Consider the following 22,752-nt stretch of genomic DNA (forward strand, 5'->3'; position numbering starts at 1 on the left):
TTAATTGTTTGGATAAAAGTTTTAGCTTGACAAATTTGTTGATATATTGATTCAACCCCTCTCTCAGTATATTTGTGTGCTCTTCAATTGGTGTCAGAGCAGGTTCCTTACATAAAGCCTAACAGCTTGAAGGTAGATCTATTGAGCACACATGGGAAAAAGAAAGGAAATAAAAGAAAAGAAAGTATGAAGAAGAATATTGATAATAATGCACCAATTGCTAGAGCTAAAGTGATTGATGGTGAATTCTTTGAAAAAGGACATAACTCTATATATAGTGATGATTGCATTAATATTGTAGAAGCAAATACATATGATAATATGGAAGTTGACGTATGTGATGACATGGAATTTGGAATACATATGGCAAGAAGGTATGTGATGAGATGGTATGTAAGAGAGGTATGATTGTTAAGAGAAAAAGATATACATAGCGATCAAATTAGAAAGAAGAAACAGAGGTGTTGTGGAGAAATTGATGAAGAATGATAAAAGAAGAACAAGTACATGAAATCCAATTAAAAGAGGAAGTCTAGAAGAAATATTAAGAGCAGAGTGATGAATTGAAAAAACATTTAAGTCAGCAGATGAAATTAGACTAAGAAGAATAGAGTGGAAATAAAGAATTATATTCAGATTTATCAAATCTGATATATATATAAGAACGAGTGTAAGAGTAGAGTTGTGAAGAATAATGTAAGAAATTGAAGAATAAGAGAGCAAAATAGGAATGAAATTATAATGAGATGAAGTAGTACATAAAAAAATTAAGAGGGAGGAAATTATTTTCATATATGTATGTGTGTGTGTATATGTATGTATATGTATAGCTCATTAAAAGATGAAATGGATGATATTTATATATTTGGAAAGAAAATATAAAGAAGTGTATTTCTAGAGATAAGTAAAGATTTGGAGCAGATATTCATATCAGTCTGAAGAGAAGAATTTGTGCTAATAAAGTATCCATCGTAAGTTGAACAAGCGATAGTGCAAAGGTGGGAAAGGAGTTTGTGTGTAGTGAGTTGTTGCTAGCAAAGGGAGAAGTGGGAGTGGGTGCTTCAAGTAGGTTGGTTCCTGCGAAGTGTGGGAGTTGGAGCTTCTAGTGAGTTAGTTCTCATAAACATAGAGGTTCGAGCCTCTAGTAGGCCCTAGCCCACATATAATTGTAAAAGAACAATTTATATAAAAGCATTTATTTGCCCTAGTATTCTATTGCATTGGGTTTCCACGTAAATTTTGTGTTATTGTGTTCATATGCTTTATTGATCATTTCAACATTTGAAGTTGTTTGAATAAAAGTTTTAAATTGACAAATTTGTTAATATATTAATTCATTGTAATGACCCCCAAGAATCAGGGTAAATAATTGATGGTGTTTCTTAGTTTTAAATAAATAAAAAATTTATTTTTGCTTTGACAATTATTGATCAATATAGTAGTGTTTAAACTCATTTTTAATCATGAAATAATTATTATTTTTGTTATCACAAACTATTGTTGATATATATATAGAATCAAATCAAACAATTATTATAAATATTATTACAAAAAATCAAATATAAATATTAAGATATATACTTTTATCAAACTATTGGATAGCCACTCTTAATAATCGAAGCAATTACAAAGTTGGGAAATCACGACCCGTACAATTGGTCGTGACTCCCAAATACCCAAACATCGTATTAATTGAAATCAAAACATCTTATTTAATGGATATCTTATTAGTCTCTAACTTATATAAGGTAGGGAACTAATGTTCTTGTTAGCCCCTTACCTCGATCCCAATTAATTTTTGCTAAGGAAAACTAATGCTGTATTCACAAATTATAAGGTTCGACTTTTTATATGAATTATTATACAGTAATTCTGATTTTGTGATTGCCTTGAGGCGATTTTCTTGGGGATATATCATATTTTTCAACATTAAAAAAGCAAAGGAGAAAACTAGCCTCTCAGAATGTATTTAATATTCTTAAGAAACTCTAGTAATGTGTTAGAAGAGAGAAAGCTAAAAAGTAAATATGGATAATTAGCATCTGCATGTGTGAGGATGATGACAGATTATTGAGGGCCAACTTGATGTCTGTAATATCCCTAACTGGTTATAACTTCAACAAACACTAAATTCTTTACTAATTTAGTTGTTTGACATTTCATCAAACACTTTGCAAGCAAGCTCTTATACCACTGTAAAATCCTATGCAATTCTAATCTTTATTTCGTGATTGCTAACTTGTGAATTTCGTCAAACACTTTGCACACAAGGAATATATATTGCAGATCTAAATTCAGATTTCTTTCTAAATGTCAAACTTTAATTGATACACTTGCAAAACTCCAGACAACCAACAACAAATGTTTTTTGTATTTTTTGAAACATTGAGCATTTACTATAAATGAGAAAAATATGCATCTACATCAATAAGACATTAGGGCAACAATTCTGATGTAAAACTCTGTTATAAATGAGATTACAAATGATTTCTAAATTCTTCACTTGTCCTAAAATATTCAAATCTATCTTCCATGCAATACAAATGAAATAGATAGGAACTTGGAAAACTGCTCAAGGAAATCTAGATTGTTACTGTAGCAGCAATGACACTGTAGTGATGATACTGTAGCAGCGTCACTATAGCAGAGTTACTGTAGAAAAGTTACTATAGCAGTGATACTGTAGCAAAGTTACAATAGCAACAGTATTGTAGCAAAGTTCCTATAGCAATATCCAACTTATTCCTTACTCTAGAAATTTGGCTCAGGCCATAAATCTGGCACAATGAAAAGACTGATTAGTCTTCTCCAACACCTGCAACCCTTCGGAAGATATTTAACCACCTTAGTTATGCAAATCAATGGGAGTGTTCGTTCCCAACGATCAATGTAGCAATTGTAGAAACCCTTGGCTCCCCAAGTTATCCGGAAGAATAGAAAGCAACACATTCGATGCACAACAATGAGGCTGCCCTCCCTATTTATTCTTTTCCTCCAACAGATGGACCTCCTTCTAGAAGAAATAAAATAATATTTAATTCCCCCTTCTAGAAGATTCTTTTAATTTATTTAATTAACTTTAGTCACTTTTTAATTAAATTAATTAAACATAGAGTCACCTTTTAATTTTAATTTATTTAATGACTTTATAAGAAATTAATTTAATTAATTTCTCCTTATATCTCCACTTAGCCTTTGGAGAATGAAAAGCTAAGAACTCCATTAAGAGGCTGAAAGATGGGAACATTACAATGTCTAGTCGAACTTTGAAATTAGCATCACTATGGGCATTATATTCCGCTAAACATTAGTAATGCTGCATGAAAGTCTGATTGTCTTCATCGTATTTTTGTAGCTTTTTAATAATTTTGCAATGGATTGGATATTCCTGAGGATTATAACAGATAATAAAAATAATTAAGGTGCATTGAATTTTCTTTTTGAGAGATGACCCTAATCAATACATAATATGGCGGTAAAAGTTGGAAGTAGTTTTTTTCAAATAAATATGGTGATCAATTTTATAGATTATACAATCGAATAAGAAAAATTTAAAGATAAATATGTTTGATATTGATATTTTATTATAATTTTTAAATTATTTTTTAATTTTAAACAGATAAAAGTATTTTTATATCTGATTTGAATAATATAATGAGTGTTTTAGATTTTTAAAATAAACGATTTTTAATTTAATTATCATTGAACTTAAAAATAAAATACTAAAATATAGTTCAAATATTACAATAGCTATTCTATAGTTCATACAAGGAAAACAAATTCATCATTATTCAAATTATAAATTTCATTAAAATTTTGTACACCAATATTTTCAGTATTTAATTCAAAATGAAAGTATAAAGAGGAGTGTTTTGTTCTCAAGTCCAATTCAATTTGATAATTATTTAAATTTGAATATGTATTTATTTAGAAGTTTTTTAATTTGATAAGATTAATGATAATTTACTTATTTCTTAAGTTTGATATTGATTTTTAAATTTTTTTTAATAGATCAAAATATTCATATACTCCCTTTAAATAAATTTAAGAGAGTTCTACAACTATCATTTGTCTAGATTGGCTATATTTTGTGAATGAGAATGGCAATAGATGTATTGATTCATAAGTGGACGTCTAATTTAATTGCAAGGGACTAGAAATTAGAAGTAGTTAAGGGCTTTAATGTTCTACACCTGTAGAGGATGACCCAAAGTGTTTGCTTAAATATAAACTCATAAGCAACTCATTTATCTTTCTTCCTACAAGTTTGCACCAGGGACTCAAGCTTTACAAGAACTCTTGTTTAATGGAAAGGAACATATCCGACTAAGCTTCAGAGAATCCCACTTAGTGACATAGTGAGATCAGAATAGAAAGCAACCACGTCTGACAGAGAGACTCAAACTTCGACGTAGCAATACATGCCCGACTCACATCTCAGTATGAAAAGTTAGGAAAAGACTCAACAACATATCAATTAAACTCCATCTTCAGATCCAACAAGGAGAAATATACAATTGTCATCGAAATAGAAAAGTCAGAGTGTTAGCGGTCAAGGTGAACAACAAATTAGGAAATTGACAAATTCGTGCCTTACAAAGTAAACCACTCTCTATGTCAATCAAGGGATAGTGGAACCCGAAGGGGAAACAAGAGTCCATTTCCACCAATTGAAGATAGTAAAGGAAATCACCATCATCTACACATCAGTGACCAGCAACAGAATAAACACTTGAAGTCAAGTTCAAGCTATCGGGTTTAGCAAATTAAGAGAAGAATAAGGAAACTGTGATCATTCCATCAATCAACATAATTATCCAGGGGTTTCCAACTGTGTAAATGACTAGAGATAAGGAAACATCATAAGTAAATAAATAAGGTCAAAATAACACCAACACAGGAAATTATCCATCAAAGTAAGAACAAACTCAATTCGTTATAGGACCCTTGAGAGGAAGCCAGAATAGATCCAAGTTGGAAAAGCCATTCCTATTAAGAATTAAAGGCAGAGATTGAACATCTTTGAAGTTTAATAATACTGAAAGACTAGGCATATGCATATGATAGGATGAACATACCCATGGTTGTTCATAAGGCTTAGGTTGAGAGTAATCTCTCCTAAGAAGGATGGATGGATATGATTAATCATCCATAAGGCTTATCGATAGGAAAGTCTATGAGATGATGACACTTAGTGAAGAGCCGTTCCAATATAGGAGCCCTAGGAGGCACTCCCCCAGGAGCTAAGTGTCAGATCACAACCTCTCCTTAAGAAGGAAGTACCAAATAGGAAATAGAATCTATGTTAAATTTCCAATATATATATATATAATGCTTAGATAACAATTTTTATCATAATTATTGGAAAACTAACGTGTTTGCAGGTTCATTAGTTAGGAGATTGCAAAATCTTTTCAACTAGTAACCCAGGGCCATTATATTCACCCCTCCTCTCACTATATTTGTGTGCTCTTCAATTGGTATTAGAGTGGGTTCCTTCCATAAAGCCTAAGAGCTTGAAGGTAGATCTATTGAGCACACATGGGAAAAAGGAAATGAAAAAAAAGAAAAGAAAATATGAAGAAGAATATTAATAATAATGCACCAACTACTAGAGTTAAAGTGATTGACAATGAATTCTTTGAAAAAGGACATAACTCTATATATAGTGATGATTGCAATAATATTGTAGAAGTAAATACATATGATAATATGGAAGTCGACGTATGTGATGAGATGGAAGTTGGATAACACATGGCAATAGAAAATGGTGATATGAAAAATTAGGACCTTCGTCGACATTACACTTGTTGGGAAAGAATTAAAGCATCATGTGTGGCTTCTAAGGCATTCCACTGTTGTTTCTTATTCTTATCTTTATTTAGTTGATTTGGCATCAAAACATTATAATCATCTTAAAACAAAACGTAGAACACTTTTATTAATTCATATTTCTGTACAACAAATCAACTTGTGATCTCATTATTATGAAATTCCCAGTGTTCTTTATTCTTCCCTTGAAGGCTTAAAGCTCATGGGTTTGTTCTTCGTCAAGTGCCATTGTGTTCTTCCTCTTGGTGATAGTTATGTTAACATTTGGCAAAGTCTTGGAGGACTTGCTGTTGGCGCTCCTTACGCTCCACTTCCTTCGTTCGGTTGCTTTGTGCTATGGTTGCTTTTGCCAATAGATGCAGTAGTTGATGCATCAACCTATTTGCCATAGGGCTAACGTTGAACACATCCCACACAATTTTTTCGTTGATTTCTTCCCATACGGCTTCCCTTCGTACAAAAGTTTCAATCATTGTGTGAAGTGAAACGGGGAATTCAATTGTCAGAGCATCTCCCCTTCAAAGAGTTCTGTAATGCCTTTGGCATTGGTCCTCACATCCTGATTCTCCTCAAATTGTAATCCCATTTATCCACTCATTTTGTTATTTCCTAGATTCAAGTGGCAACGATGCCAAATGTTTTCCCTAATAGGTAAAAAAACTAATGCATATAGAAGGAAAAGTACTTAACACAAATGGAAAGAGAGAACAATAATCTTAGATTCATTACTTAGTCACCGTATACAATAGTATTCAATACCAAGATGTCTCTATGAAAGGAAATAAAGGTTACATATAGTATCCGAGGGGTCACAACTGTTGCGACTGTGTAATTCCCTCGGATATGCCAACCCTCTAACTACCCATTTTCTTGACAACACTTACGAAAATGGCTTGAGAACACCGGAATAAAAAATCTAATAGCACAGGAGGGATCCCGATGGTAAAAGATGATGAATGGTCCTGACTGGGTGACTTACTAAAAATAGGTGCTCCCTCCAAGAATCTTGGTGCCCAAACAAAAAGTCAAAAGTAACATCTTAAAGCATCATATAACTCCTATAAATCATCTAAGCTCATTGGAATCATTTGTTGACTTACTATAAATAGTAAGTCCCTCAAAACGAAGAGTCAAAACTCACGGTTGGCCATTAGAGAGCCAAATAACTCCACAACAAGGTCCTCTAATCACTAGTATCAGCATACAAGGACCCAATGATAGGCTAAATCCATTAACTTTGATGCAACTAAAAAATGGGGACATTTCATAATATTATAAAATCCTAGTAATAATAACTCTAACAGACACACTTTGCCAGCTTTATTTACATTTTGATTGCACCAAATATAGGTGCACATTTCCTCTCTTGGATGCACTTGTATTTACTATCAGGCATCCTTATACAGTGCACCTCGCAAGAGGAATACTTTAGAGTGTGTTGTTGTAGGTTTTGACTTTGGTTTTATTTGTCCCTTTGCTAATTTCAAATTTGGAGCTGTGTTTTCATATTTTGGTGTAATATACAAACTTTTTGTGTTTGTTTTCTGATTTGAAGTGTTTAATAGAAGATGGAGATGCAGATGCAGAAGTTGTGTTTCAAAATAGAGATATATTACAATAATAATGAATACAAATAACAATATTTTGAAATTCCCATAACTAGCAAATAATGAGAAGTTCAATATCATCAAACTCAATGATACCCAGATGTTGAAATAACATTACAATGCAAATCCAGAAATACCAATTTCTGATTACAGAATAACAGTGAATAAGGAAAGGCCCAACAACTTGTGCACAGTAAAAGTAGACGCCACCTCCAAGAATGGCCCCAAATGATGTAAGCTAACTATCATGGTGTTACCAAACCTTAGGCACCCAAATTGGTTGAGTTTGACTCAAAACTAATGCAACCTCCATGAATCGTAGTCACCCCTACCAGTTTGTAAGGGCAGCCACAAAGAGGTAAGACCAGCTAATGGAAAACATATGACCAAAAAATAAGAGATACAACATCAATAACTCTTTAATCTCCCTCAGATCTGCCTCTCAAATCTGTTCTAAATAAACTGTGTAAACTGGTGAACTACAAATATCAGATGAACAATGAAGTCCAATAATGTTCTGAGTGAAACCACCATTAATCTCGCAGATTGAATCTTTCACCAACATAGAAGATGTTTCTTTGCAAGGGTTTTTCATATTCACAAAGCTACAAGATGAACAAGTTCAACAAGCAAAAGAAATCTCCAAAATTCCAAATCTGAGCATAAAAAAGATGAGCTCAAAAGACCTCCTTTATAGCATCTAACCCACACCCAACTAAGGAATGCTTTGTAATTTATTAAAAATTTCTTATGTCTCCATAAAATGGGTGCCCAACCCAGATGGGTCATTTATTTAATTTTTAGCAATTAGCCCCTTTAACTTAAACTTTGGGCACCATATAATCGATATTTAAATAAATGATAAAGTTAACTATTTAACACCTTTATAATTTATCTTTATTTAAATTAAAGTGCTAGACAATATCAAATATCAAGATATCAATATTAATTGCATCTATCAACATATTTAAAAGCATTAATATTGACAACTTGTTTAGTTGGTGCCTAGGCTGAATTACTAAAAATAGCATGTATTTATTAACCAAAAACACTCTAGATAAGGGTGTTATGCAAGTTTCAATCACCTGAGCTCAACCAAACACCTATCATTGCCAAAAGTTGGATCAAACTATCGTTACAAGTCTCCTAACCCTAATTCATTAGCCTATGGGAACACACTAAATAGGCTAACGGTCCACCATAGTGAAATGCTTAGGATGGAGACATTAGATTTGATTTTAGAATTTTTGTATTGATTTCAATAATAGTATGATGCAGGAGCATCCAGAGGTATAAGGGCAATCTTGTGTCACTCAAAAAATGTACTTAGACTTAGTTTCTGTTTCATGTGTTTTCATTTTTGGACACCCATTTGGGTCAAATAAAGGTTCCAACTCTCATAGTTCCACTATCAGTGTTCGTGTAAATCCCGAAAAAATAGGAGTATGTAATTGAGCCATCATTTTGGTGAACGAGGAGGTGTAAATTGGCTAGATGAATGTAATTGTAATTTAGAGCATTCCAGAAAAAGAATTAGGTCAAAAAGCCCCACGGTTTGAAAGTTATTGCAATTTTTCGGGTTGTGGAGACCTCCTAAGAATGCTTCAAAGTCAGGTTAGGGGCATTAAATGACCCCAAAAAGGGCCAAAAAATGGGGGACGAGCGAAGCTGGTCCATAGGGCTATAGAGCGCTTCGAGAGCTTTCCGAAAATGTAAACGGTTCGTCAATCGGAGCTACGGTTCAAAAGTTATGCCTCCCGGAAGTTCGGTTATCGTTTCTGGATTCTTCTAGATTTGCATCGGCTTCTAACGCAGCTTCTGGAACCTTCTATTTGGTCGGTGGATGCCTACTAGCACTTTCTAGAATGTACTCCTAGTCCTTAACCCTCCGGGGTCTATTTAAGGAGATCTCTGGCATTGTAAAAGGCAGTTCGGAGTGGAGTTTGAGAGGAGGTACTGAAAGGAGAAATTATCTCCACATTTATGCTATTGTAAGCCCTTAGGGCATGTTTTGAAGTTTATTTTCTCTGTACTGAATGTACTAGCTTATTTTTCAGTTATTACAATTTCCCTTTTCTGTTATGTCCATTCTGTTCTTGGGTTGTGTCCCCATCAAGTGGTATCAGAGCCGGTTTTCCTGAGTGTGTAGACAGAGCGCCGACTGTGAGGCAGTTTGCACCAGGACTGTGTGGTTGTGGGTTTGAGCTAAGAAGATGCCTCCACGAAGAGAGCGTGGCGGAAGGGCTAGTGCTATTAATCCTGAGGAGGTTAGAGCCCTCCAAAGGTAGGTACAGGCATTGCAAGAGGAGCTCCGTAGAGGAGCAAATGTTGCCACAGGTGACGACAGTGAGGATGACAATGAAGAAGAAGAAATGGGACCAGAAGGGGAATTTGACGGGGAAGTTCTGAATCATGTAGAGGAAAGGCTTTTTACGGCCATTACTAAGTTTGGGAAAAGACCTACAATTGAAGTGGGTGTATTTCCAGGAAATCTGAAACCAGATGAGTTGATCGATTGGATCAATGAACTGGAAGAATACTTTGAGTATGAGGATATCAGGGACCCAGATACGGTTAAGTTTGCAAAGGCCAAACTGAAAGGCCACGCCAAAATCTGGTGGCAAGAGGTTCAATTGGAAAGAAACAGAAGAGGAAAGGAGAAGATCACAAGATGGGATCGCATGGTGGACAAATTGAAGAAGCAGTTCATTCCTGTGGACTACGAGCTTGATTTGTTTAAGAAGATGCATGGGTTAAAGCAAGCAGGAAGATCAATCCAAGAATATACAGAGGAATTTTACCGACTCTTGATTAGAGCAGGGCATGCAGAAGCAAATAAGGAGAAGGTTGCTTGTTATATAAGTGGGTTGCGACCTAACATCCAGGAGGAATTAAGTCTGGTAAGAATGGCCAGCGTTGAAGAGGCATACCAGTTTGCCCTACGAGTTGAAGAGAAGCTGAATAAAAGGTTTGAAGGAAGACAAAGAGGGTGCGGTCAAGGAGGAAGGGGAAGTGGTAGATCATCTGGAGGCCGCAATGAAACCCAAAAGAAAAATGAAGATGTGGGTACTAGCATGAACTAGAGGAATGAGGGTTTCAACCGCTCTCATGATCAAGACTTTGGGAATCAGAGAGGAAGAGGTAGAGGATGTGGACAAGGAGGAGGAGGCTTCCGTGGTACCTGTTTCCATTGCAATGAAGAAGGTCATCGTGCCTTTGAATGCCCTCAACGACAAGGAAGGACAGATTGGAGAGCTGAGGGCCAAGCTAGGGTTGCTCATGTGGATGAGGATGCACAATCATCACATTCAGAGGATGCAGAAAGATGAGAGACCTTGGTAAATGAAAGAGTCCTACTAAGTGGTGAGACTGAACCAGGACAACGGAGGAGTTTGTTCCGTACCAGATGCAAGTGTGAGGATAAATGTTGTGACGTGATCATTGATGTATGGTAGCACTGATAACTTGGTATCAGAAGAGATGGTCTCTAAGCTGAAGCTCAAGAGGGAGAAACATCCCCAGCCCTATCGGATTGCTTGGGTAAAAGATGATCATAAGGTCTTGGTAAGTGAACAATGTTTAGTGAAATTCAAAATTGGGAGTTACCATGATGAAGTTCTCTGTGATGTTATTTCGATGGATGTTTGCCATCTATTGTTGGGTAGACCATGGCAGTTTGATAGACATGCAGTACATGATGGACATGCAAACACATACTCTCTGACAAAGGATGGAGTTCGCCACAAATTGAAGCCCATGAAAAAGGAAGGTGAAAAGGTATGTAGCAGTGCTAGGATTTGTCTTGTTGATGGAAGGAAGTTTTTAGATGGCATGAAACATCAGTATATGCGCTATGCTTTGATTCCTAGGAAAGATAAAGAAGGTAGTAGTGAAATACCACTTGAAGTTTTAGATTTACTAAGGGAGTTTGTAGATATTATCTCTGATAATGTTCCAGATGGATTGCCACCAGTAAGGCAAATCAGTCATCAGATAGATCTAATTCTAGAAGCTAGTTTGCCTAACAAGGCTGCTCATAGGATGACTCCTACTGAAACAACGGAGCTAAATAGACAGGTTCAGGAGCTGTTGAGGAAGGGCTTGATTCGAGAGAGCCTGAGTCCATGTGCAGTACTTGCAGTACTCGCACCAAAGAAGGATGGAGAGTGGAGGATGTGTACAGATTCTCAAGCTATAAATAGGATAACTATCAAGTACCGGTTTCCTTTGCCAAGGATGGATGATCTTATGGACTGCTTGAGTGGAGCTCAGTACTTCACAAAGATAGATCTCAAGAGTGGCTATCATCAGATACGGATTCGAAAAGGAGATGAGTGGAAAACAACCTTCAAGACCAAGGAGGGTCTTTATGAGTGGTTAGTCATGCCCTTTGGATTGACGAACGCTCCAAGCACTTTCATGCGGCTCATGAATGAGGTACTTAAGAAGTTCTTGGAAAAATTTGTTATTGTCTATTTGGATGATATTTTAATTTTCAGCAAGACTTTGGAAGAACATTTATTGCATATTCGTAGTGTCCTTGAAAGGCTAAGGGAAGAGAAACTGTTAATTAATCTGAAGAAGTGTATCTTTGCAAAAAGGGAGTTAGTCTATTTGGGGTTTGTTATATCACCTGAAGGTCTCAAAATGGATCCAGAGAAGGTAAAAGCCATCTTGGAATGGCCTACTCCAAGATCTGCTACTGAGGTAAGATCATTTCATGGTCTGGTTAGTTGTTACAGGAAGTTTATTAAGAATTTCAGTGGCATATGTGCACCCCTAACTGATACAATAAGAGGGGATAGAAAAGAGTTTAAATGGACTTCAGCAGCTGCGAGAAGTTTTGAATTGCTGAAGAAGAAGGTAATAGAACAACCTGTGTTGGCACTTCCAAATTTTAGAAAGGTTTTCCAGGTGGATTGTGATGCCAGTGGCAGCGCTATTGGGGCTGTATTAAGCCAAGAAGGTAAGCCTATTGCATATTTTAGTGAAAAATTGAATGATGCAAAGAAGTATTCTGTTTATGATCAAGAGTTCTATGCAATAGTTCAGGCCTTAAAGAAATGGAGGCATTATTTATTGCCAAAAGAATTTGTTTTGTATACTGATTATTAGGCATTACAGTACCTAAATAGCCAAGGTAAATTGAATCAGAGGCATATGAAGTGGGTAGAGTTCTTGCAGAGCTATACATTTGTGTTGAAGCATAGAAGTGGAAAATCTAACAGGGTTGCAAATGCACTAAGTAGGAGACAGTTGTTGCTTACAGTAATGCAGGTTGAAGTAATTGGGTTTGATGAACTCAAGAATTTGTACCTCGAGGATCCTGATTTTGCTGAAGCATGGAAAGCTTGTAAAGAACCTATTGCTGTAGATAGAACCAAGTGGTTAGACTATTTGATTCAGGATGGCATGTTGTTCAAGGGTAGTCAATTGTGCATTCCAAGGAGTTCCATGAGGGAAAATCTGATTAAGGAGAAACACAGTGGAGGGATGGCAGGACATTTTGGTCGAGATAAGACCATTTCCATTCTTAGAGAACATTATTTTTGGCCTCAAATTTCACAGGATGTGAAGAAGTTTGTACAGAGTTGCCAGGTTTGTCAAGTTGCCAAGGGACTTAGTCACAATACTGGCCTATATCAGCCATTGCCTGTTCCATCAAGGCCATGGGAGGACATAAGTATGGATTTTGTTCTTGGATTGCCAAAGACACAAATGGGTAATGACTCAGTATTCGTGGTGGTTGATAGGTTTTCTAAAATGAAAAATTTCATTCCATGCCACAAAACTCATGATGCTGTCCATATTGCAGACTTGTTTTTCAAAGAGGTGGTAAGACTACATGGTCTTCCAAGGAGTATAGTTTCTGACAGAGATACTAAATTTGTGGGGTATTTCTGGAGGACATTGTGGAAAAAGTTGAGAACAGACTTGAAATTCAGTTCCGCGCATCACCCACAAACTGACGGCCAAACAGAAGTGGTAAACAGAAGTCTGGGCAATTTGCTGAGATGTTTAGTTGGGGATAAGCCCAAGGGATGGGATTTGATTCTACCACAAGCAGAGTTTGCTTACAATAACTCTATAAATAGGAGTACTGGAAAATCACCATTCCAAATTGTATATGGGAATAGCCCAAGGACTGCACCAGAATTTAGGAAGATAGAGCAAGGGGAGAGGACAAGTGCTGAAGCGGAAGAATTTGCTGAACATATCAAGCGTCTACATGAGGAGGTTCAGGCACACATTACCAAGATGAATCAAGAGTATAAAGCTAGGGCTAATCAAAGGAGAAGACATAAGGAATTCCAAGTAGGGGATCTAGTCATGGTGCACTTACGAAAAGAAAGATTTCTAGCCGGTACTTACAACAAGCTGAAAATGAAGAAATTTGGCCACTGCAAAATTTTGAAGAAACATGACTCAGGAAATGCATATGAAGTGGAGCTGCCAGATGGTATTCACATTTCTCCCATTTTCAACATTGTAGATTTAACAGAGTATCATGATGATGGTGCAGATGAGGAGCTAGTGTTAGAGCCATGTCCAATTCCTGCTTCTAAGAAGGAGGAGATAGAAGACATTCTAGATCATCGTGTGGGTAGGAGTACCAGAAACAGGCAGTATGAAGAGTATTTGGTCAAATGGAAAGGACGACCGATCGAGGACTCAACTTGGATTTCAGCAGCTGAGGTTTCCCATTTGGGATTTCCTCTACCATTCATAAAGTGACAGGGTCACTTTTCAATCTACCCTGGGTGTCTGATTCAGGAGCATCCAGAGGTATAAGGGCAATCTTGTGTCACTCAAAAAATGTACTTAGACTTAGTTTCTGTTTCATGTGTTTTCATTTTTGGACACCCATTTGGGTCAAATAAAGGTTCCAACTCTCACAGTTCCACTATCAGTGTTCGTGTAAATCCTGAAAAAATAGGAGTATGTAATTGAGCCATCATTTTGGTGAACTAGGAGGTGTAAATTGGCTAGATGAATGTAATTGTAATTTAGAGCATTCCAGAAAAAGAATCAGGTCAAAAGGCCCCACGGTTTGAAAGTTATTGCAATTTTTCGGGTTGTGGAGACCTCCTAAGAATGCTTCAAAGTCAGGTTAGGGGCATTAAATGACCCCAAAAAGGGCCAAAAAATGGGGGACGAGCGAAGCTGGTCCATAGGGCTATAGAGTGCTTCGAGAGCTTTCCGAAAATGTAAACGGTTCGTCAATCGGAGCTACGGTTCAAAAGTTATGCCTCTCGGAAGTTCGGTTACCGTTTCTGGATTCTTCTAGATTTGCGTCGGCTTCTAATGCAGCTTCTAGAACCTTCTATTTGGTCGGTGGATGCCTACTAGCACTTTCTAGAATGTACTCCTAGTCCTTAACCCTCCGGGGTCTATTTAAGGAGATTTCTGGCATTGTAAAAGGCAATTCGGAGTGGAGTTTGAGAGGAGGTACTGAAAGGAGAAATTATCTCCACATTTATGCTATTGTAAGCCCTTAGGGCATGTTTTGAAGTTTATTTTCTCTGTACTGAATGTACTAGCTTATTTTTCAGTTATTACAATTTCCCTTTTCTGTTGTGTCCATTCTGTTCTTGGGTTGTGTCCCCATCATAGTATGTATTATATTTATATTTTAAATTATTTAAAGATATTAATTGTTAAAATTAATTTTATCGATAATCAATAACTTAAATTATAATTAGCGGCTAAATAGTAACAATTGGGGACTCCACATTTTTGGATTTAAAGATGTCAATTTTGTTTGGTTGGAAAATAAATCTTTTCTATGCCACAATTTTAACACTCAATTTGGGGACAAAATGTTTTAAAGTATGTTTCTAATCATTAAAATAAATCTGACTTACATACATCTCTAAATATTTTCGAAATGTATCTTTTGGTTCACATATTGTAAATGCAAACTTATCTCCTGTTGGTGTGACCGTTCCTAACATTTTTCTATTCAGAATCCTGATTTCATTGTTGAGAAGGTCAAATGGAGAGGTACATGGGTCGTTCAAACAACAATAATTAGTCAACATGCAGTAGACTTCTATGCTCAGTATGTTTCTTCATTTTTGAGTTTTTATTAATCCATGAAGTTTGATTTCATAATGTGTTTACTATTGCCCAGTGAAAAATGTAATTACACTTATAATCATTTTTGTTTGTTATTAAACAGAAATGTCTTTGAGGAGTTAAGAAATTTGCGACATCCCAATATTGTGCAATTCCTTGGTGCAGTTATACAAAATCAGAACATAATTATACTCACTGAGTTCTTACCTAAGGTATAATTTTCCTCTTCTATTTTGTTTAACACAATAAATATTAATTCCTTTAAATATTGTGTGTCATTAATCTAATGATCTAAATTCATCTTCCTTGTTCAATATTCACATTTCATGTAGTTGGGTGAAGAAATAAACAATTTTTTTGAGTGGTGAACAACTCGACAAACATCCTCTCTCTTGAAATACAGCAATTATCTTAGTGAAATAACCTAAGGATGAAAGACAGTTATAGATAAAAGTACATGCACTTTTGGAGTAGCAAAACCACTCTAGAGTTCTGCCAAACAGTTCTAAAAATGGTAGAAGCATTTGTGATCAATGCTCAGGTGCTGTGAAGGCTTCTATCTCATATTGTGGCACAGTTTTGGAGTGGCAGTGTTACCTAGTTGGTGCCGAATATGTCAGAGTGCAATATCTCTTACTGGTTTTCAGTAGTCAGATAATGTATTGGAAAGTATTTTTGATATAATGCATACTGTTTGACAAAACTGCTTACAAAAATTAATGTTACAGTGATAACAATAATTATTTCAAATATGACAATATAACTAATTGTGCTATAAAAATTCTGATATATATATTTGTGTTACAAATACTTATCAGCTGGCAAATAAATTCAAGCTCGAAGGCTACAAATTTCTGACCTTGAACATGGCTCTGACAACCAACTTAGTTGGGAATAAATTCTTGAAACTAGGGATCTGGCTCCCTAGACTTCAGAACTGTATAACTATCATGTCTCAGCTTGGAGGTATATATCACACATTGGAAACTCTCATGAACCCTCTTATTGCTCATATTGTTGGTCACCCTTGTTATGCTTTCTATATATATTTTTGTTGAGACTTTGCACAGCTCCCACACTTCTTCACACAACACAAATTCCCCAACTTCCTTTAGGATTATTTACACCTCAATAGAGATCCCATGCCTATGACTACTGTGCCATCCTTTAAACACCATTGCCACTTTTGAAGGCATGCAACAGTGTATGGAGAGCACCAAAATGTCACTGAATAAAAATCAGCTCTGTTTTTGTAAGTTTGATATCCTCCTTAAGGTAATGGTCACATAGAGCATAAGATTTAACAAATATCTAACATAATGAAAATTTTGCAAAATTTATATAGAAGTGTTGCTTGTAGAACTCCTTGCATCTGGAAGATATGACATAACATGATCCCTTCTGCCTTCACATGATCAGCTCATCTGTGAAGGATGTGTGAGTCCACCTTCATTGAGTGGGAAGAATTTTCTCTCCACAGCCAGATAACCTTAAAGTTTTTATCCCAGGGTTTGAGATGAACAAGAACATCCATTTTGAAATGTTGTCATTAATGTGTAAGGATCATAATGCTGAAAAAAATGATTGTCTGAGTTTGATAGAAATAACACTCCTATCTATTAATGATGGAGATCCTTTACACGTGACAGATTGTTTGAGACTTGATTATATTTATGCTAGCCGAATCAAGATCTAATGAATTGCTTCATGGTTGAAAACCAAAGTCAATTATCAAGGGAATGCAAGAATGGCAATAATGTCTACTAAAGTGACCTCCAATATGCAGCAATATGTATTCAATAATGCAGTGATTGTTAGGGTTAGAAAACAGATATCTCCACCAAACTGCTGCAATTCAATCTTTTATTATCTAGTGCATAATCTACTACAATCTCATGAATACAATGCTACAACTCAACTCCCAACCACTTATACCAAAACCTTATTTCAAAAACTACTAGAAATTGGGCTTTTACAAAGTGACGTGAAAAAATACATGAGTTTTTTTCAGGAGCTGCCTTTTGGGTGGATATTTTGTAAATGACAATTATACAAACTCCCTTGCAAAATAGGTTTACTAGCTACAATGGTAAGACATAGTCTCTCCTACCTTAAAGGGAAGGCTCCCCCTTCTCACTATTCCTTGGATCAACTCAAGGTAAGCAAGAAGTTTATAGGTACTTATAAAGGTGTTATTATTATTCTTTCCTCTTGTTTCATGAAAGAGTCCACTTACCTGTAGAGTGTGTAATGGGCAAGATGAACCTCTTAACTACACTTTTATTTAGAAATTGGAAACAATAATACCGATAAACCCACACCAACTCATAGGCTGATTGAAAGTGCATTGGCTCAAATCTATGTCTAGTTTCTCTATGCTATAAGAATAACTATGGAGCTCACAGACTCCTATGCAATTCTTCAATGGTAAATCTCTACTATTGGGGTGCACTAACTTCCAGAAGTAGATGATTTCTATACTATAATCCTATAAGTTATTTCAGTTCACAGACATGAAAGTAACTTAATTCCAACAAATTGCATGAATATAACACAACAATATAAACCACAATCCCAACTTTTAGTCTATACCACCACAATTGCTTCTAGTCACAACTTCGAATTCAATTGCTTCTTGTACTCACTTAGCTCTAATACACACACAACAATAACATGAATTAAAGATAGTAAACACAAATTGTAGTCACAACTTCCAATTTGTTCTACCACAATTGTTTCAAGACGTAGCTTCGAAACAAATTGCTCTCTTTACATTCACTTTTCTTTCAAATTCGTACTGCACAATCACAATTATGCTTGCACAAGTTCGGCAGAGCTCTCTTGCATATAAAAAAGATGATTATTTACAATGGGGGGCACTCCTTTATATAGGCAAAGGAGTGAGAAAAATGGAGAAAAAGTTGGGAAGAACTCAACCACATGACCAAGTCAAACTAAGAAAGAAGATTTGCTTGATTCCATGACCAAAGGTACATGTAATTCAGTTACATGCAAATGGATTACATACAACCTATCTTCTGAAACTACAAAGCTGAAAACACAAATGAAAAAAATGTTGAAACTGCTGAATTTGTAATGAACCCAATCGGATCATTCCACTGCAATGCTAAAAGAAATTGTTTTTGTTTGATTTATCTTGTGATTTTGTGGAGTTTACAGATTACAAGAGTTTTAGTTGGATAAATACAACTGATTTGCAATGACAGATAAAAGATAGTACTCTAACTCTTTATCTATAGCCCTTGCATATGTAATGCCAAAATATAGAAAAATCACAATAGATACACAATTATCAATCTTATTAACTATTCTTCCTTGCTCATACATCACATGATGAAAAAACTCAATAAATAAATAACTGATGAACCTGGTGATGGTACTCAGTGAGCAAAGCGTCCAACTACAAACAAATATCAGACCCAAGATAATTTGTTACAGTCTCGTCCAAGCATCCACATATGCAAATTGATTATATTTGCTGCCTCCAATCAGAGCACAACCCTTAGAATGTGCAGAACTGAATCTCCAAACAGTCTGGGTGTGAGAATATAAAATGGCATCTACAGGAGTAAAGTATATGTCCAGCTTGTTAGCAAATTATAACAAACTTAATTTCAATCAGAACAGATTTAGTGTTCCAGAATCAAGGAAGATTAATGCCCAAAATCCATGGAGTTGTGCGCTCAAATAGTAGTCACCAATGCCATTAATCTCCCACAATGTAAGCCTGCCAGTATGCAGTGAAATATATCACCAGCAGCAAGGGTTTCAAAATATTTTTTATGTACAGCAGATGCCTAATGCGCAGTAACCCAGACGCCAAAGAAAGCCCTCAATTGCAAGTGATCAAAGGGCCCCAACAGAATGAATTACTGGGCACTCAAACTCAGGAAATTCAGAAATTAAATTCTCGAACACACAATTCTGTGCTGCCAGTGGTTATGAAATCCAGTAGTGATGAATTCCCAATTTGCAAATTGCATATTAAATGTATCTCCAAAAAAATCCAATGTCCAGATTTCAAAAGCAGATCAATCCCCAATCATAGTGCTGTGAATTTCTAAATCAGAATTACAAATTGACAATAATCAGAAGTAGGAATTACCAATAATCAGGATTATGAAACACCAATCTCTCCACTATAGGGTTTTCCCTCTCAGCCATAGTTGATACAGTAAGAGAAGACACTGAATCTCCTTAATAGACAATTGCTTCTCAGCCACAGTTGCTACAGAAAAAGGAAGCTCTAAATCCAGACCCTCTGATCAAACCACTATACCTCAGCAGTGGAAAGCACAATCAACTACGAACCCTTATACTTCAACAAGGGCATACAAAATCAGAATTCAGGAAAGCCACAAAGACAACAAAAGTAAATAATATCCAAGCATGTCATTCCCAAGAAATGAGCTTGTATTTAAAACCTCCAAATTCCCTTTTGTTGCCAAAATGTAACTTCACTCAAGAAGCTTCACCACACAACATTAATTAGAAGCTTCCTCTAGATTATCTCACTTGATTTGTCTTAACCAATTAATAATTGGCACTTTCCAATGATAACTTGTTAGTGAAATTATAAAGTTAAATTATAACTTTATAATAAGCCATTTAATAGTTAATAATAATTTGGCCACTAAAAATATAGTAACTCCCAAAATACTCGTCATTTAAATATGTCATTTGAAATAGGAGTCATACCTATTATTTTTCGATTTGACCAAATGCACTTTCCAAAAATAGAGAGGGTCCATCTCAATCAACACCCGACTTACCACAAATAGTAAGTACACCAAACTAAGCCCAAATGAAGTCCAATTTGAGCCAAACGAAAACCAACTGGTAGCTTACTAAATTTTAGAGAAGACAAGACCCTTCCAAGTTAAGCCACTACGTCAGAAGACTCTCTGTACACAATAATTAACCTATGAGGATCACAATAATAAGCTAAACTCTCAAACTTTGATACTGGCAAAAAATGGGGACATTATAGAATCAATCCTCTATATTATCAACAAAGGCCTTATACTTGGTGATGTAACAGTAGAGGATCACAAGATTGGGAGTTCCTGTATTTCATGCTGCTGCATTCATCTTTATAATTGTGGTTTGCATCTTTGGACAGCTTCTGATTCTCTTTGATGAATCACTAGTTGTCATTTGAAAACTCAATATAATCAGGCTTTTTCTCTTTCCATAGTTGTGAATTTGAGACTTTGTCAGGTTTGTACATTTTGAATTTTTTAGCACTTTGAAGATCTTCTCAATGATGTCCAGATGTAAACTCAGAACAAATTTTCCTACAACATCTTTAACTGATTTCTTTTAATTTTTAATTTTATTTTTTGATCAAAATGCTTGGCGCATTCCCACACGAACACAGGTTTTGGGGCTGCCATTGGGAAAGTGGAGACCAAAAGAATATTTTTTCTTTAGATTTGAAGCATGTTTTCTCAATCGAATGTCTCTATTTTTTGAAGAAATTCTGACATATCTTCACTAGAAGTGTTCACTGCAACATGAAAATCCCAATAGGATTGAGCCCATGAGGGTTTCAAGATTTGGACAACGATGGCAGATCCATGAATGATAAGTGTTCTAAGTATGATTTAGATACTTTTTGAACACTTAGGTAGGCTGAAAATGGTACAAACAACTTCCATTTTGGGCAATAATTGCCAAAATTGGGTTTGTCAAAGTGGATTTCGTGTAAGAAAAATAGGGTTTTTATTTTGAATGGCTAAGAATGCAAGTTGGAAGTTTATAGATGTGTGTAGGATGAGAGTTTTTATGTTTAAAACTGAGTTATTTTTCCAAAATTGCATTTGGAAATGCATTTACATGTGGTGAAAAACTCATCATTTTACCTAGTGTAAATATGCAATCGGGTTTTACTAGTCCATTATATATTTGGTTAAGTGGAGTTTGGGTGAAACTGGATGATGGATTGGATATGAATAGCAGAAACATGAGAGATACTTTCATTCTTTGAGGGAAAATTCCAACTTTTCTTTACAAACCAAACCAAAACAAACAACAAGCAAACAAAGTATATTAAAAAACATTAAACAAAATGAAAAACATACGTCTTGCTTTGACTCAACTTGATAAATTCCAATACTTCACTCTTACATGCAACTCCATTTATGGGATGATTAACTTTTTGCATTTTCAAGGATTGAGAGTTTCAAACATATTTAGTAACTTGGAGCAAAAACTAGGGCTGCATTTAAGCAAATGGAAGAGAAAGAGCAAAGGAATGCAACAAATAAGAAAAATGATCAAGAAATGCAAGCAAAACTCAAATCTTACACTTGGAGCAAGAAGAAGTTGAAATGGAACTCTTCTCTCCAAAATCAGGTTTTGGAAGTGTGTTTGCATGTAAAGATCAAATGCCTTTAAAAAATTTGAACATCAGCCCTAAGTCATGGTTTCCAAGTGCAAATGCATGTGTTAAGTGATGCATGTGTGCTTGCAAATCCCTTCCTAAGTGTAGGTTGCTCTACTTGAAGTGCGTTGCATATTTGAAAATATTTATTCAAGAGTAAATCATGGTTTGGAGATGCAACTACAAATGCATGAAAGAGTGAAAAATGTGTTTTGCAAATGTCTCTTCCTTCAAACATCTGAGCAAATCCTGGTTTGGAGATTGCTTTGCATACTACAAATGGAAGTCTTGAGTCAGATTGTGGTTTCTGTTTACCGCATGGAGTAAATGGATTAATGCACACAGAACAAGAACAACACTACTCCTTAATTTGCATATGCCAAGAGATACATACTGATGATAAGATAAGATGTGTTTTACAATGATCCCAAATGGGGTATAAATACTTTCCGCCAAACCTTCCAGAAGGGGTCCGTCGGCTACAAACCAATCCTAATCTACCTGTCGGCTACTAAATACAAAATCTCTGACGACACAACCCAGTCGGTTAGAGAATGCAAAATCTACTGACGACATCATCCCCCCGAAAAAGAAAATTCGTCTCCTGACGACTAACAAAATAGGAGACAACCCACATATAACAAACAAAAAATACTAGAGAGAAGATGGTGCCCCTGAAGAGTGTTGTTGGCGACACAACTCATACACCTGATCTGTCCGGATTCGCAAATCCTTTTGAATTTGTGAATTAACCTCTATGCCCTCCTTCAGAAGAAGTGCCGCATCCATAGCCTGTGTCCTAACTAACTGCAACTCCTATTTTGCTGC

At 35.7% G+C, this 22,752-nt stretch overlaps 1 protein-coding gene across 4 annotated transcripts in view; it reads left to right on the forward strand.

Annotated features, from left to right (window-relative positions):
• Positions 1-22,752, forward strand: part of LOC149571036 (serine/threonine-protein kinase 12-like) — a 352,869-nt gene that overhangs the window by 90,015 nt on the left and 240,102 nt on the right. For all 4 annotated transcript variants that reach the window (XM_089808374.1, XM_089808379.1, XM_089808382.1 and 1 more), the window contains exons 5-6: positions 15,407-15,501; positions 15,622-15,730. In XM_089808374.1, the coding sequence (XP_089664500.1) occupies positions 15,407-15,501; positions 15,622-15,730 (204 nt within the window). The remainder of the gene's footprint in view (positions 1-15,406; positions 15,502-15,621; positions 15,731-22,752) is intronic.

Source organism: Cupressus sempervirens, chromosome 2, assembly GCF_028749045.1.
Source record: "Cupressus sempervirens isolate cs-2001-9-10 chromosome 2, ASM2874904v1, whole genome shotgun sequence".
In the NCBI taxonomy this organism is placed as follows: Eukaryota; Viridiplantae; Streptophyta; class Pinopsida; order Cupressales; family Cupressaceae; genus Cupressus; species Cupressus sempervirens.